The 16,844-nt window shown below is 57.0% G+C and overlaps 1 protein-coding gene and 1 long non-coding RNA gene across 19 annotated transcripts in view; both read left to right on the top strand.

Moving 5' to 3' along the window:
• The window catches only part of DTNB (dystrobrevin beta), a 141,939-nt gene that overhangs the window by 80,245 nt on the left and 44,850 nt on the right, over positions 1 to 16,844 (top strand). For 17 of the 18 annotated variants that reach the window (XR_014953507.1, XM_085574246.1, XM_085574247.1 and 14 more), the window contains 3 exons: positions 716 to 829; positions 2,223 to 2,319; positions 7,212 to 7,232. Coding sequence is in view for 17 of the 18 variants with exons in the window: in XM_085574246.1 (XP_085430372.1) it covers positions 716 to 829; positions 2,223 to 2,319; positions 7,212 to 7,232 (232 nt within the window). In the remaining variant the exon portion in view is untranslated. Of the gene's footprint in view, positions 1 to 715; positions 830 to 2,222; positions 2,320 to 3,937; positions 4,304 to 7,211; positions 7,233 to 16,844 lie in introns of those variants that run through there. The other variant, XM_085574244.1, reaches the window with a different exon arrangement.
• LOC146767751 (uncharacterized) lies at positions 13,807 to 15,736 on the top strand. The gene is made up of 3 exons (XR_014954541.1): positions 13,807 to 14,000; positions 14,051 to 14,166; positions 14,398 to 15,736. It is a non-coding gene; the product is annotated as an uncharacterized LOC146767751 (long non-coding RNA).

Genomic DNA, 16,844 nt, shown 5'->3' with positions numbered 1-16,844 from the left:
CGTTTGACCGCAGAGCCGCATTTACTGCACCAGCGCAACGCAACCACAGCACGGCTGATCGGTGCAAGGCGGCTGCGGTGACCCCTGCAGTGACCCCTGCAGTGACCCCTGCAGTGACTCCTGCACACCTGCAGTGACTCCTGCACACCTGCAGTAAATCCTGCAGTGACCCCTGCAGTGACCCCTGCAGTGACTCCTGCACACCTGCAGTGACTCCTGCAGTGACCCCTGCAGTGACCCCTGCAGTGACTCTTGCAGTGACTCCTGCACACCTGCAGTGACTCCTGCAGTGACTCCTGCACAGCTGCAGTGGCTCCTGCCCAGCTGCAGTGACTCCTGCAGTGACTCCTGCACAGCTGCAGTGACTCCTGCCCAGCTGCAGTCACTCCTGCAGTGGCTCCTGCCCAGCTACAGTGACTCCTGCAGTGACTCCTGCCCAGCTGCAGTGCTCCCTGCAGATCTGCAGTCGCTCCTGCAGTGGCTCCTGCCCAGCTGCAGTGCTCCCTGCAGATCTGCAGTCGCTCCTGCAGTGACTCCTGCCCAGCTGCAGTGACTCCTGCAGTGGCTCCTGCCCAGCTGCAGTGACTCCTGCAGTGACTCCTGCCCAGCTGCAGTGCTCCCTGCAGATCTGCAGTCGCTCCTGCAGCGGCTCCTGCCCAGCTGCAGTGCTCCCTGCGGGTGCAGGTCTCTCACCACCCGCTCTGCCCCCACGCAGGGAGATCCTGCAGGAGATCCAGCGGCTGCGCCTGGAGCACGAGCAGGCCTCGCAGCCCACGCCCGAGAAGGCGCAGCAGAACCCGACCCTGCTGGCCGAGCTGCGCCTGCTGCGGTGAGGGCGGCCCGGCCGCACGGGTGGGCTGCTGGGGTGGGCTACTGGGGTGGGCTACCGGGCTGGGCTGGGATGGGCTACTGGGATGCTGGTCTGGGCTACCAGGATGCTGGGATGGGCTACCGGGATACCGGGGTGGGCTACTGGGATACTGGGGTGGGCTACCGGGATACTGGGATGGACTACTGGGATGGGCTACCGGGATGCTGGGGTGGGCTACTGGACTGGGCTACCAAGACACTGGGCTGGGCTACCAGGATGCTGGGGCAGGCTAGCAGGCCTGGGCTACCAGCCTGGGCTACTGGGCTACCGGATTGGGCTACCGGGCTATCAGGGCTACCAGATTGCCAGGCTGGGCTACCAGAATCCTGGGCTGGGCTACTGGGCTGGGCTACTGGGCCGGGCTACCAGACTCCTGGGCTGGGCTACTGGGCTGGGCTACTGGGCTGGGCTACCAGACTCCTGGGCTGGGCTGTCTCAGCCCCCGGGTTTGGGATAACCCGAACCTCCCGCGGTGCTGCGGCGGTGCCTGGCAGTGCCCGCTCCTGAAAGGAATGCTTCGTGCAGCCAGGGAGGGGAGGGAGGGGAGGGAGGGGAGGGGAAGGTCACTGCTGCACTGCTGCTGCTGCTGTCAGCTCCTGCAGCTGCTGCAGGGGCCGTGTCCTGGCTGCTCTGTCACTCAGCAGAGCTCGCAGTGTCCCCCTCACCCGCAGCCTTCCCTCCCTTCTGCCTCTCTCTGCTCCCCGAGCTCCTCCTGCCCTGCCTGAGCTCTGCAGGACTCTGGATTCTGCTGCTCAGAGCCACAAAAAGTGGATTTTTCTCCCCGAGCTCCTCCTGCCCTGCCTGAGCTCTGCAGGACTCTGGATTCTGCTGCTCAGAGCCACAAAAAGTGGATTTTTCTCCCCGAGCTCCTCCTGCCCTGCCTGAGCTCTGCAGGACTCTGGGTTCTGCTGCTCAGAGCCACAAAAAGTGGATTTTTCTCGGGGGGCAGCAGGGAATTGTCTCCTCCAGGCTGGTGCTGCTGAGCCTCGCTGCAGGGGTTTCACGGGAGCGGGACAGCGCTGGCACCGGGGTCCCTGGCACAGGGTCCCTGGCACAGGGAGCCCCGGGCAGGGCAGGGGCACCCTGGGCTCACTCTCCTCTCCCCCTTGTCCCTGGCACAGGGTCCCTGGCACAGGGAGCCCCGGGCAGGGCAGGGCACCCTGGGCTCACTCTCCTCTCCCCCTTGTCCCTGGCACAGGGTCCCTGGCACAGGGAGCCCCGGGCAGGACGGGGCAGCCTGGGCTCACTCTCCTCTCCCCCTTGTCCCTGGCACAGGGTCCCTGGCACAGGGTCCCTGGCAGGGCAGGGGCACCCTGGGCTCACTCTCCTCTCCCCCTTGTCCCTGGCACAGGCAGAGGAAGGATGAGCTGGAGCAGAGGATGTCGGCCCTGCAGGAGAGCAGGAGGGAGCTGATGGTGCAGCTGGAGGGGCTGATGAAGCTGCTCAAAGTAAGGAGTGCCCGCAGAACCCCCCTCCCTGCCTGCCCGGCTGCCCTGGCACCCCCCTGGGCCGTGCCCCCCGAAATCCCCTCCTGAGGAGCAGCAGGACCCGGCCAAAGCCGCTTCCATGCCAGCCCCGGGCGCGGGCACAGGGCTGAACGCTGCTGCGGGTCTGGGTGGGCAAAACTTCCAGAGGCTGAGACCTGCAGGGGTTTAAAGGGATTTGGTTTGGTGCCAGGGCTCAGAACTCCCCCTGGCTGGGCATAAACGGGGAGCAGGGCATGGTGTGGTTGCCAGGGCAGGAGATCCCTGCACAGCCCTGGCACAGCTGGGCACAGCCCTGGCACAGCTGGGCAGGAGCTGCACCTGCACACCCCTGGCACAGCCCTGGCACAGCCCTGGCACAGCCCTGGCACAGCTGGGCTCTGTCTGAGCTCAGGACCTGCCCCAGCTCCAAGAGTCGCTGCTCGGGGAGAGACCTGGCAGGGTGGCAGTGGCACTGGGGTGACAGTGACAGTGGCACAGGGGTGACAATGATACAGGGGTGACAGTGACAATGGCACAGGGGTGACAGTGACAGTGGCACAGGGGTGACAATGGCACAGGGGTGACAGTGGCACAGGGTTGACAGTGACAATGGCACAGGGGGTGACAATGACACAGGGGTGACAATGACACAGGGGTGACAGTGGCACAGGGGTGACAGTGACAGTGGCATGGGGGTGACAGGCACATCTGGCTGCTTCCAGGGAAATTCAGAGCTGCTCTGCCCTCAGGAGGGACAATGGATCCCCAGGAATGATCCCAATTCCCAATCTCCATCCTATTCCATAAATATCCCTAATTCCCAATCTCAATCCCTAATTCCCAATCTCCATCCTATTCCATAAATATCCCAAATCCCCAGTCTCCATCCTGTTCTATGAATATCCCTAATTCCCAATCCCTAATTCCCAATCTCCATCCTATTCCATAAATATCCCTAATGCCCAATCTCAATCCCTAATTCCCAGTCTCCATCCTATTCCATAAATCTCCCCAATTCCCAATCAGCAATTCCCAATTCCCAGTTTCCCACCCATCCCTGCCCTCTGGCACTGGAGCTGCTCCCTGGGCCTGTCCCTCCATCCCTGTCCAAAATCCCTCTGGGTGTTCCCCGGAGCCCTTCAGGTCCTGCCAGGTCCCATTTCACTTCTCCCAAAAAGTTTCTCCCCTTTTCCTCTCCTCTCCTGCTGGGCGTGCCAGGGCCCAGCACAAATTCCCCAATAATTCCCCAATAATTCCCCAATAATTCCCCAATAATTCCCCAATAGCCCCCAATAATTCCCCAATAATTCCCCAATAATTCCCCAATAATCCCCCAATAATTCCCCAATATTTCCCCAATAATTCCCCAATAATTCCCCAATAATTCCCCAATAATCCCCCAGTTCCCTGCCCCAGGCTGCGCGGAGCTCAGGGTGTGATTTAAGCCGCAGGCTCCCCAGCCTGCCGAGCTGAACATTTCATTTCTGGCGGATTTTTCTGGCGCTTCTGCCACGCTGGTGCCCGAGCTGCGGGCAGGGCAGGGGCACAGCCCCAGGCTGCCTCCAGCCCCCCTTTCCTCCCCATTTGTGTTTCTTCCCAGCCTCTCGTTTCCGTGCCTTCGGCCCTGCCAGACGGGATTTTTCCAGCTTTTAGCTCCTCTCACCGCTTGGAGCCCTTCAAAACCCTTCATGTAGAATTCACACGCCTCTTCAGCTTTTCTGGGGTTTTCCACATTGTCTTCTGCGGTGTTTTTCACATTTTCATGCTGCCTTCATTGCACCGTTGAGGGCTGGATCCAGCTCAGCCAGCTCTGCTTGCCTGAGGGTTTGGGGCTCAAATCCTCTCTGGAGGAACGGAGGGTGAGGAAAGGTCCCGGTGGTGGCAGCAGGACAGGGACCCCTGGGACAGGGACAGGGAAGGGCTGGGCTAGGGGATTTGGGGTGGAGAGCAGGAGAGGTTCATCCCCACAGGTGCTGGCACTGCCCCAGGTCCCAGGGAATGGCGCAGACCCCAGGCTGGCACTGCCCCAGGTCCCAGGGAATGGGCACAGACCCCAGGCTGGCACTGCCCAGATCCCAGGGAACGAGCACAGACCCCAGGCTGGCACTGCCCAGGTCCCAGGAAATGGGCACAGCCCCCAGGCTGGCACTGCCCAGATCCCCAGGGAATGGCACAGACCCCAGGCTGGCACTGCCCAGATCCCCAGGGAATGGCACAGACCCCAGGCTGGCACTGCCCAGATCCCCAGGGAATGGCGCAGACCCCAGGCTGGCACTGCCCAGATCCCAGGGAATGGCACAGACCCCAGGCTGGCACTGCCTAGGTGCCCAGGGAATGGCACAGACCCCAGGCTGGCGCTGCCCAGATCCCAGGGAACAAGCACAGACCCCAGGCTGGCACTGCCCAGATCCCAGGGAATGGCACAGACCCCAGGCTGGCACTGCCCAGATCCCAGGGAATGGCACAGCCCCCAGGCTGGCAGAGCCCCAGGAGGGTTTGGCCAGCGCTGCCAGGGGTGCCCGGGTGGGATTTGGGGGTGTGGGCAGGGGCAGCAGTTGGACTCCATGGTCCCCGTGGGTCCCTGCCAGCCCAGGACATTCCATGGTCCTGTCTGTGCCAGGCCATCCTTGGCTGTCCCCTGGGTTCATCCTTTGTCCCCACACTGTGCTGGTGGCACTGGGAGCAGGGAAAGGCCTGGACAGGGTCCCTTGGAGGCCAAACCAGGTCTGGTTGTGTGGCTTCTGACCCTTCCATTCTGTGATTTCTGACCATTCCGTGATTTCTGACCATTCCCATTCTGTGATTTCTGACCATTTGTGATTTCTGACCATTCCCATTCTGTGATTTCTGACCATTTGTGATTTCTGACCATTCCCATTTTGTGATTTCTGACCATTCCGTGATTTCTGACCATTCCCATTCTGTGATTTCTGACCATTTGTGATTTCTGACCATTCCCATTTTGTGATTTCTGACCATTTGTGATTTCTGACCATTCCATTTCTATGATTTCTGACCATTCCCATTCCATGATTTCTGACCATTGTGGTTCTGTCATTTCTGACCATTTGTGATTTCTGACCCTCCCCATTCTGTGATTTTTGACCATTCTATGATTTCTGACCATTCTATGATTTCTGACCCTTCTGTGATTTCTGACCATTCCATTTCTATGATTTCTGACCCTCCCCATTCTGTCATTTCTGACCACGGCCAGGTTTCCCAGGGCTGGAGCTCCCCGGGGTGGGTCCAGGTGTCCCAGGGTGGGATTTGGGGTCCCTTCCCCCCCAGACCCTTCTGGGGCTGCATCTCCATCCAGCCTTGGTGTGGCTCTGGTGAGGGTCCCTGGCACCGCTGGGTGCTCCTGCCAGGGTTTGTGTGCCAGCCCCAGGGAAATGCAGCAGGCAGATCCTCCTGGGCACCCCTGGGTGCTCCTGCCAGGGTTTGTGTGCCAGCCCCAGGGAAATGCAGCAGGCAGATGCCATCTCCTGCATTTCCTGCACGCCGATTTCCTGGCGCTGCTCTGCTGATTTATCCTGCCCTGCCCAGCCCAGCCCTCCTCAGAGCCCTTCTCACGGCTGTGCTCCGTGCCAGGGCCTCGTTTTTCCAAGGAACAACTTTTTTTTGGTGGGGTGGAGGTGACTGGAGACCTTTTCCCTGCCCTGTCTGGTCCCGCGAGTCGCGGGCAGAGGCACGAGGGGAAATTTGGGATGTGGGGAGGGCACTGAGCAGAGCCAGGCCCCACGGCTGCCAAACAGCCCTGAAGGAGCCCCAGGTCTGGGCAGAAAACCCCAAAATCCTCAGCTGAGAGCCACGGAATTCTCCCCCAGCCCTTGCCAGGGTGAGCAGCCCACCGTGGGCAGGGAGCAGAAGCTGCTGTAAATGAAGGGGAAGGTTCTGCTTAATCCTGCTCCGATGGGAGATCAGCAGGCAGGGGGCTGAGAAATGGGTTCGTGGATTTGCAGGCCAGAAGGAGCTTTTATCCCGGGATTTTCATTCCATGCCCTGAATTTCTGGGGGCTGTGCAGGGCCAGGGCAGAGGGAATCGCTGCTGTGGGGGACAGGGCCAGCAGCAGCTCCTGCAGCCCCCGTGTCACACACGGGCTCCGACCCCGCTGCTCCTGAAACATCTGAATTTCCAGGGGAGCTCTGCCTGGAATTTTCCTCATTCCCAGCACTTCTCCTGGAGCTGAAGGCAGCATGTGCCTCCCCCAGCCCAGGCCCAGCCTCAGGGGACATTTCCCTGCTCCAAAAGGGGGGAAATCCCCCTGAATTTCACCTTTTTTTTGCCCTAGAGGGGCTGCAGGGCAGGAGCTGCTCTCCCTGCGGATCTTCCAGCATCCCTGGTGCCCTCCCAGCCCTGCTTGCCCTGCCTGGCCGAGGTCCTGCGGTGCCAGGGGATCCTTGGCTGCTGGGGCTCCGTGCTGGCACGTTTGTGTGTCTGGACACCCCCAGAGGCAGCTCCAGACTTTAGGGGATGGATTTGGGCTCTCCTGGCTTCGGGGCAGCTCCAGAGGCTCAGCTCTGCAGCAGGAGGGGATCATGGCACGGTTTGGGTGGGAAGGGGCCACAAAGCCCACCCAGCTCCCCTGGCACGGGCAGGGCACCCTCCCCTGTGCCAGGCTGACCTAAAGTCCTGCCAAGGGAGCAGACAGCCCTGGGTCTCCTCCTGGATCCTGCTGGGATCCCCATCCCAGGTGCCACCACCAGAGCACACCTGAGGGGGACAGTGGCACCAGCGTCACCCGTGCTGCCCCCAGCCCTCGTGTCCTGCTCCTGTGTCCTCCCCCCGGGTGTTCGGTGTGAAAATCTCCATTTTCACACCACAGCTGATCTTTCCTCTCTCTCTCTTCACCTCTTCCCCCCGTCTCTAGGAAGAAGAGCAGAAGCAGGCAGTAAGTCGACTTCACGTTGTTGCTGACCCTTGTTGCTGAGCCCGGTTTGTGTGCGTGCCCCGGAGGTTCCCCTCCCTCCGTCCCTCCCTTCCCGGGAGTCCTCGGCCTGCTGGGGCTTTTGGGGAAGGGTTTTCTGGCCATGGGATCGGGGATTCTCCGCTGGCTCCGTGCCTGACCTGTGGGAGCCCTGGGGAGAAAGCGTTCTCGTCTCTCCAGGAATCCTCTCGTTCTCCTCCTTGCCACCAGGAGGACGAGTCCGGGCACGAAAAGTAATTAATGACTGGAAAGTAATGAATGACTGAGTACCGCGGGCACGGCTCCATGTCCTGCGGGGCTCAGCGGCTCCGGGACGGGCCAGGGCGCTCCTGGCAGACGGGAGGGGGGAAGGAGGGGAGGCAGCAGCGCCCGGGCTTTGTTCCCTTGGATCGCGTGGGATTCCTGCGAATTCTCTGAATTTCGGGATCCGCTCCAGAGGGAGCCCTGCTGCTCTCCTGGGAGCGGCCAGATGTTGGCAGCGCCCAGATGTTGGCAGCGGCCAGATGTCGGTGTCTGCTCCCGGCAGGAGCTTTGCGCTTTCCTTCCCAGCCCGAAGCTTTCGTGGGCGATAATCCCGGCTTGGTGCCCTCGGGGTCCCGGTGCCCTCCCCGCAGGCTGGGCGCGGCCATTGGCATTCCGGGCACTCGTTTTTGGGAGGGAAGCGCCGGGAGACGTTTGGGGGCAGCAGCTGTTGCTGCGATCGCCGGGGCGGGTTTGTGGTGCTGGGCTCTGAGGTGCTGCTCGGTGGGCACCTTCCACTGGAGCCCAGCTCATCCCGGGGCAGCCCTGGCATGGTTTGGGTGGGCACGGGCCCCAAACCTCACCCGGTGCCAGCCCTGCCACGGCAGGGACACCTCCCGCTGTCCCAGTGCTGCCAGCCCCGTTCCAGCCGGCCCTGGCACTGCCAGGGATCCAGGGCACCACAGCTGCTCCGGGAATTCCGTGCCAGCCCCTCCCAGGAAGGAGCCGAGAGGATGTGGAGCGACATTCCATCCCCTGGGAATGCCGGGGCCGAGGGGATGTGGAGCGACATTCCATCCCCTGGGAATGCCGGGGCCGAGGGGATGTGGAGCGACATTCCATCCCCCGGGAATGCCGGGAATGCCGGGGATGTGGAGCGACATTCCATCCCCTGGGAGCCGGGAATACCGGGGATGTGGAGCCACATTCCATCCCTCGGGAATGCCGGGGATGTGGAGCGACATTCCATCCCCTGGGAATGCCGGGGCCACGGGGATGTGGAGCTGGGAAAGGCAGATTGTGGACAGCCAGAGCCGAGGTGAATAAAGGGATGAGGTGGATAAATAAAGGGCTGAGGTGAATAAAGGATTGAGGTGAATAAATCAAAGATTGAGGTGGATAAATAAAGGGCTGAGGTGAATAAATAAAGGGTTGAGGTGAATAAATCAAGGATTGAGGTGAATAAAGGATTGAAGGTGAGTAAAAAGGGCTGCAGGTGAATAAATAAAGGGCTGAGGTGAATAAAAAGGGCTGCAGGTGAATAAAGGGCTGAGGTGAATAAATATAGGATTGAGGTGAATAAATAAAGGGCTGAGGTGAATAAATAAAGGATTGAAGGTGGATAAAAAGGGCTGCAGGTGAATAAATAAAGGGCTGAGGTGAATAAAGGATTTTATTGTTGATTTTTTAATATTTTATGGGGAATATACATTTTTTGGTTGTTTAAATTTCTATAGGATTATAGTTATTTTAATATTGCTTTATTTTAATATGGAGTTTTTTATTTGCTATTAATCTCAATTTTTTATTTTTTAATGGTTTTTATGTGTTCTAGGGAAATAGAGGGATTTTTATTGATTTATAAGAGGATTTTAGTTTTAAAATTTAGGAATTTTTTTTTAATTCGGGATTTAAATTTTTAAAATTTATTTTGATGGATTTATATTATTTTTTATCTGTTTATATTTTGGTTTTTTTTTCGTTTGAGGGAGGACTGAAGCACTGAGAGAGCCAATATTTTGTTTGGTGTGGGTAGGTGGTGATTTGGTGTTAGTGGTGGGAATTGTGTTTGGGGCCGTGCTAGGATGGGATTCGAGGTTGGTTTTGGGGGTGTCTGTGTGTAATTCTCATTGCAGGGTTATTCTGGGGGGGTCAGTTTGGGGGTGTCTGTGTGTAATTCTCATTGCAGGGTTATTCTGTGCAGGTCAGTTTGGGGGTGTCTGTGTGTAATTCTCATTGCAGGGTTATTCTGTGGGGGTCAGTTTGGGGGTGTCTGTGTGTAATTCCCATTGCAGGGTTATTCTGTGGGGGTCAGTTTGGGGGTGTCTGTGTGTAATTCTCATTGCAGGGTTATTCTGGGGGGGTCAGTTTGGGGGTGTCTGTGTGTAATTCTCATTGCACGGTTATTCTGTGGGGTGCAGGTCAGTTTGGGGGTGTCTGTGTGTAATTCTCATTGCAGGGTTATTCTGGGGGTTCCAGGTCAGTTTGGGGTGTCTGTGTGTAATTCCCATTGCAGGGTTATTCTGGGGGGGTCAGTTTGGGGGTGTCTGTGGGTAATTCCCATTGCAGGGTTATTCTGGGGGTTCCAGGTCAGTTTGGGGTGTCTGTGTGTAATTCTCATTGCAGGGTTATTCTGTGGGGTGCAGGTCAGTTTGGGGGTGTCTGTGGGTAATTCTCATTGCAGGGTTATTCTGTGGGGGTCAGTTTGGGGGTGTCTGTGTGTAATTCTCATTGCAGGGTTATTCTGGGGGGTTCCATGTCGGTTTTGGGTTTGTGTGTCAGATTTTGGGTGCTGGCTGTGCAGGGCGAGGGGATTTAGTGCCCCGTGCTCCGAGCTGATCTCCCAGCGGGGCTGGGCAGGGTCTGCTCTGTGCTGGGCGAGTGGTGTGATGTCACAGCCCTGGTGTGACATCACAGCCCTGGTGTGACGTCATAGCCCTGGTGTGACGTCATAGCTGTGGTGTGATGTCACAGCCCTGAGTGAGCTGGGAGCCCTTGGATAGATTCCATCCTGCTCTGGAGAGGGCAGGGAGCCCTTGGATAGATTCCATCCTGCTCTGGGTGAGCAGGGAGCCCTTGGATAGATTCCATCCTGCTCTGGAGCAGCAGTGAGCCCTTGGATAGATTCCATCCTGCTCTGGAGTGAGCAGGGAGCCCTTGGATAGATTCCATCCTGCTCTGGGTGAGCAGGGAGCCCTTGGATAGATTCCATCCTGCCATGGGTGAGCAGGGAGCCCTTGGATAGATTCCATCCTGCTCTGGGTGAGCAGGGAGCCCTTGGATAGATTCCATCCTGCCATGGGTGAGCAGGGAGCCCTTGGATAGATTCCATCCTGCCATGGGTGAGCAGGGAGCCCTTGGATAGATTCCATCCTGCCATGGGTGAGCAGGGAGCCCTTGGATAGATTCCATCCTGCCATGGGTGAGCAGGGAGCCCTTGGATAGATTCCATCCTGCTCTGGAGCACCAGGGAGCCCTTGGATAGATTCCATCCTGCTCTGGAGTGAGCAGGGAGCCCTTGGATAGATTCCATCCTGCTCTGGAGTGAGCAGGGAGCCCTTGGATAGATTCCATCCTGCTCTGGAGAGGGCAGGGAGCCCTTGGATAGATTCCATCCTGCCATGGGTGAGCAGGGAGCCCTTGGATAGATTCCATCCTGCTCTGGAGTGAGCAGGGAGCCCTTGGATAGATTCCATCCTGCCATGGGTGAGCAGGGAGCCCTTGGATAGATTCCATCCTGCTCTGGAGTGAGCAGGGAGCCCTTGGATAGATTCCATCCTGCCATGGGTGAGCAGGGAGCCCTTGGATAGATTCCATCCTGCTCTGGAGTGAGCAGGGAGCCCTTGGATAGATTCCATCCTGCTCTGGAGCAGCAGGGAGCCCTTGGATAGATTCCATCCTGCTCTGGAGTGAGCAGGGAGCCCTTGGATAGATTCCATCCTGCCATGGGTGAGCAGGGAGCCCTTGGATAGATTCCATCCTGCTCTGGAGTGAGCAGGGAGCCCTTGGATAGATTCCATCCTGCCATGGGTGAGCAGGGAGCCCTTGGATAGATTCCATCCTGCTCTGGAGAGGGCTGGGAGCCCTTGGATAGATTCCATCCTGCTCTGGGTGAGCAGGGAGCCCTTGGATAGATTCCATCCTGCCATGGGTGAGCAGGGAGCCCTTGTTTGGGGTTAGTCCTGCTCTGGAGCTGCAGAGGTGTTTTCCAGGCTGTGGTTTCTCCAGGCTGTGGTTTCTCCAGGCTGTGGTTTCTCCAGGCTGTGTTTTCCCCAGGCTCTGGTTTCTCCAGGCTGTGGTTTCTCCAGGCTGTGGTTTCTCCAGGCTGTGGTTTCCCCAGGCTGTGGTTTCTCCAGGCTCTGGTTTCTCCAGGCTGTGGTTTCTCCAGGCTGTGTTTTCCCCAGGCTCTGGTTTCTCCAGGCTGTGGTTTTTCCAGGCTGTGGTTTCTCCAGGCTGTGTTTTCCCCAGGCTCTGGTTTCTCCAGGCTGTGGTTTCCCCAGGCTGGGCAGCAGCCAGCCGGAGCCCGGCCCTGCTCCATTCATTCCTTCCCTGAATCGCATTCCTGCGCCCTTGCTCAGCCTCGGGATCCCTCCAGGCAGGCCGGAGTTTGTTCCCAAGCCCTGCCCGGCTGCCGAGCCCGGAGCCCGAGGCAGGAGCTGCGGAGCGCGGCTGAGCCGCTCTGCCCGCCCGGGCAGGGATGCCCGGGGGATTTCGGATCGATAAAAGCACCCGTGTTATCTGTGTTATCTGTGTGTTATCTGTGTGCTATCTGTGTGCTAGCTGTGTTATCTGTGTGCTAGCTGGGTGTTATCTCTGTTATCTGTGTGCTACCTGGGTGCTGTGTGTTATCTGTGTGCTGTGTGCTAGATGTGTGTTATCTGTGTGTTGTCTGTGTGTTATCTCTTATCTGTGTGTTATCTGTGTGTTATCTGTGTGCTCTCTGTGTGTTACCTGTGTGCTGTGTGTTATCTGTGTGTTGTGTGCTAGATGTGTTATCTGTGTGTTACTTGTGTGCTAGAGGTGTGTTATCTGTGTTATCTGTGTGTTATCAGTGTGCTGTGGGTTATCTGTGTGTTGTGTGTCATCTCTGTGATATCTGTGTGCTACGTGTTATCTGTGTGCTAGCTGTGTGCTAGCTGTGTGTTATCTGTTGTCTGTGTGCTGTCTGTATGTTATCTGTGTTATCTGTGTGCTAGCTATGTGCTAGCTGTTATCTGTGTTACCTGTGTGCTAGATGTGTGTTATCTGTTACCTGTGTGTTATCTCTTATCTGTGTGTTATCTGTGTGCTCTCTGTGTGTTAGCTGTTATCTGTGTGCTCTCTGTGTGTGATCTGTGTGCTCTCTGTGTGTTATCTGTTATCTGTGTGTGATCTGTGTGCTCTCTGTGTGTTAGCTGTTATCTGTGCACTGTGTGCTAGCTGTGCGTTACCTGTGCATTACCTGTGTGTTATCTCCGTGTTATCTATGTGTTATCTGTGTGCTCTGTGTTACCTGTGAGTTATCTGTTACCTGTATGCTCTCTGTGTGTTACCAGTGAGTTATCAGTGTGTTATCAGTGTGTTATCTGTGTTATCAGTGTGTTATCTGTGCGTTATCAGTGTGTTATCAGTGTCTTATATGTGCGTTATCAGTGCGTTATCAGTGCGTTATCAGTGTGTTATCAGTGTGTTATCTGTTCGTTATCAGTGTGTTATCTGTGCGTTATCAGTGTGTTATCAGTGTTATCTGTGCGTTATCAGTGTGTTATCAGTGTGTTATATGTGCGTTATCAGTGTGTTATCTGTGCGTTATCAGTGTGTTATATGTGTGTTATCAGTGTTATCTGTGCGTTATCAGTGTGTTATCAGTGTGTTATATGTGCGTTATCAGTGTGTTATCAGTGTGTTATCAGTGCGTTATCAGTGTGTTATCAGTGTGTTATATGTGCGTTATCAGTGCGTTATCAGTGTGTTATCAGTGTGTTATCTGTTCGTTATCAGTGTGTTATCAGTGCGTTATCAGTGTGTTATCAGTGTGTTATATGTGCGTTATCAGTGTGTTATATGTGCGTTATCAGTGTGTTATCAGTGCGTTATCAGTGTGTTATCAGTGTGTTATATGTGCATTATCAGTGTGTTATCAGTGCGTTATCAGTGTGTTATCTGTGCGTTATCAGTGTGTTATCAGTGCGTTATCAGTGTGTTATCAGTGTGTTATCTGTGCGTTATCTGTGTGTTATCTGTGTGTTATCTGTGCGTTATCTGTGTGTTATCTGTGTGTTATCAGTGTGTTATCAGTGTGTTATCTGCATGTTATCTGTGTCTTACCTGTGTGATATCTGTGTGTTACCCATGTGCTGTATGTTATCTGTGTGTTATCTTTATGCAGCTCATGGGGAGCTCTGAGCTTTGCTGCTGTGCCCGGGGGCTCCTCTCTGTGCCCAGGGGCTCCCCAAGCCCAGGGGCTCCCGTGTGTGCCCAGGGGCTCCCGTGTGTGCCCGGGGAATCCTGTCTGTGCCCGGGGGCTCCTCTCTGTGCCCAGGGGCTCCTCTCTGTGCCCGGGGAATCCTGTCTGTGCCCAGGGGCTCCTGTGTGTGCCCAGGGGCTCCTCTCTGTGCCCGGGGACTCCTGTCTGTGCCCAGGGGCTCCCGTGTGGGGAAGAACCTTTGCCCTCTGGGCAGGCCAGGGGTGCCCAGGACTGGCAGCTGGGCAGGAGCTGAGGGTGATGAAGGAGATGAGGGTGATGAAGGGTTGGGATGAAGGGTTGGGATGAAGGAAGGGTTGTGATGGAGGGTTGGGATGAAGGTTGTGATGGAGGGTTGTGATGAAGGGTTGTGATGAAGGTTGTGATGGAGGGTTGGGATGAAGGGTTGGGATGAAGGGTTGTGATGGAGGGTTGGGATGAAGGTTGTGATGGAGGGTTGGGATGAAGGGTTGTGATGGAGGGTTGGGATGAAGGGTTGGGATGAAGGTTGTGATGGAGGGTTGGGATGAAGGTTGTGATGAAGGTTGTGATGGAGGGTTGGGATGAAGGGTTGGGATGAAGGTTGTGATGGAGGGTTGGGATGAAGGGTTGTGATGAAGGTTGTGATAGAGGGTTGGGATGAAGGGTTGGGATGAAGGAAGGGTTGTGATGGAGGGTTGGGATGAAGGTTGTGATGGAGGGTTGTGATGAAGGGTTGTGATGAAGGTTGTGATGGAGGGTTGGGATGAAGGGTTGGGATGAAGGAAGGGTTGTGATGAAGGTTGTGATGGAGGGTTGGGATGAAGGGTTGTGATGGAGGGTTGGGATGAAGGTTGTGATGAAGGTTGTGATGGAGGGTTGGGATGAAGGGTTGGGATGAAGGTTGTGATGGAGGGTTGGGATGAAGGGTTGTGATGAAGGTTGTGATGGAGGGTTGGGATGAAGGGTTGTGATGAAGGTTGTGATAGAGGGTTGTGATGAAGGTTGTGATGAAGGTTGTGATGGAGGGTTGGGATGAAGGTTGTGATGGAGGGTTGGGATGAAGGCTGCCTGTTGTGTGGCTGTGGTTAAGCCCTGCAGAGTGCCTGGGCAGTGCCCTCTCCTCTTTACCATGGCACTGTGTTCATGCTCTCCCTGCTGTGCAAGCAGCAGGAATGTCCCAAAGGCTGGGGAGCAAGAATGTCCAGGAGCCAGGAGCAGCAGGAACGTCCCAGAGCAGCAGGAACGTCCCAGAGCAGCAGGAATGTCCCAAGGGCTGAGGAGCAGGAATGTCCCAGTGCAGCAGCAATGTCCCAGAGCAGCAGGAATATCCAGGGGCAGGAGGAATGTCCCAAAGGCTGAGGAGCAGGAACGTCCCAGAGCAGCAGGAATGTCCCAGAGCAGCAGGAATGTCCAAGGGCTGAGGAGCAGGAATGTCCTGGAGCAGCAGGAATGTCTCAAAGCAGCAGGAATGTCCAAGGGCTGAGGAGCAGGAACGTCCCAGAGCAGCAGGAACGTCCCGGAGCAGCAGGAACGTCCCGGAGCAGCAGGAATGTCCCAAAGCAGCAGGAATGTCCAAGGGCAGAGGAGCAGTGTCCCTGCAGAGTCACTGAGGATGTAGAACCATGAATTCACTGCTCAGGATTTTTCCTGTAGGAATCAGCAAGTCCCAGCCTGGTTTCGCCTTGGAGGGACCTCAGAGCCCAGCCAGTGCCACCCCTGCCGTGGCAGGGACACTTCCACCACCCCGGGCTGCTCCAGCCCCGTCCAGCCCGGCCCCAGATATTTTATCAATCCCATTAAATCCTCCTCGGCGGGATCAGTGGGATTTTTTGGCAGGCCCTGCTCCTGGTGGTGCCCTGTTCCCGAGGATTGCCGGGACGTGCCGGTGCCGTTCCTCACATTTGTTTGGGGACGGGTATTCCCGAGCCCGGGGCAGTTGTGCTTCCATGCTGGGGAGGTGGCTGCAGAGGTGTCCTGCAGGGATGTTCTGCAGGGATGTCCTGCAGGGATGTTCTCCAGGGATGTTCTGCAGGGATGTCCTGCAGGGATGTTCTCCAGGGATGTTCTCCTAGGATGTTCTGCAGGGATGTTCTGCAGGGATGTCCTGCAGGGATGTTCTGCAGGGATGTCCTGCAGGGATGCTCTGCAGGGATGCTCTGCAGGGATGTTCTCCAGGGATGTCCTGCAGGAATGTCCTGCAGGAATGTCCTGCAGGGATGTCCTGCAGGGATGTTCTGCAGGGATGCTCTGCAGGGATGCTCTGCAGGGATGTCCTGCAGGGATGTTCTCCAGGGATGTTCTCCAGGGATGTCCTGCAGGGATGTTCTACAGGGATGTTCTGCAGGGATGTTCTGCAGGGATGTCCTGCAGGAATGTCCTGCAGGAATGTCCTGCAGGGATGTTCTGCAGGGATGTTCTGCAGGAATGTTCTCCAGGGATGCTCTGCAGGGATTTGCATTCCTTCTGGCAGGGCCTGAGTTTGCTTGCTGCTTGCTGAGTCCCTGGGAAACGCGATGCCGCCGCTGGGTGTGGCAGGACCCAGGGTGGAATTCTGGAATATTCTCCTCTGGCGTGTTTTCTTTGGGCTGTAAGTGGTTAAATGATGGTCCTGGTGGAGTCGAGGATGGGAAACTTCTGACTCCTGTGGGTCGGTGCTTCCTTCACTCCGCAGTCAGGCACGCCGCATCCCTCGGGAGTGACCCAGCCTGCCCTGCTGACCTCCTCCATCCCTCCCTGCATCCCGGGCTCCCCGTGCCCCCTGGAGCAGCAGCCTGGCACCCGGGCACACCGGCTGCTGCCAGGGACGGTGCCCGGCAGCCGCTGCTCCGCAGCATTTCACCCCAAAGGCAGGACCGAGCCTTCTGGCGCCGCTCGCTGGGAATTGTCCGGGCACGGGAGAGCCGAGGCTGCTCCAGCTGCTCAGGAGCACCCACCAGGGCGCTGGTGGAGCTCGGGAGAGAGGCTCTGCTGGCATCGTGGCTCCCTTGGGTTGCTCACAGAGCCACGGGACGGTTTGGGTAGGAAGGACCTTAAAGCTCATCCAGCGCCACGGCAGGGACACCTTCCCCTGTGCCAGGCCTGGCCTTGGGCACTGCCAGGGATGGGGAGAGCACAGAAACGTCTCTTCTGGTGGGCTGCAGAAGGATTCACAAAATTCCTTCCATCCACAGTCGTGGGAAATGCAGCAGAAA

Source organism: Lonchura striata, chromosome 3 (genome assembly GCF_050655825.1).
Source record: "Lonchura striata isolate lonStrDom1 chromosome 3, ASM5065582v1, whole genome shotgun sequence".
Taxonomy (NCBI): domain Eukaryota; kingdom Metazoa; phylum Chordata; class Aves; order Passeriformes; family Estrildidae; genus Lonchura; species Lonchura striata.
Note: the sequence above shows the minus strand (reverse complement) of the source record. Positions and strands in the feature narration are given on the sequence as shown.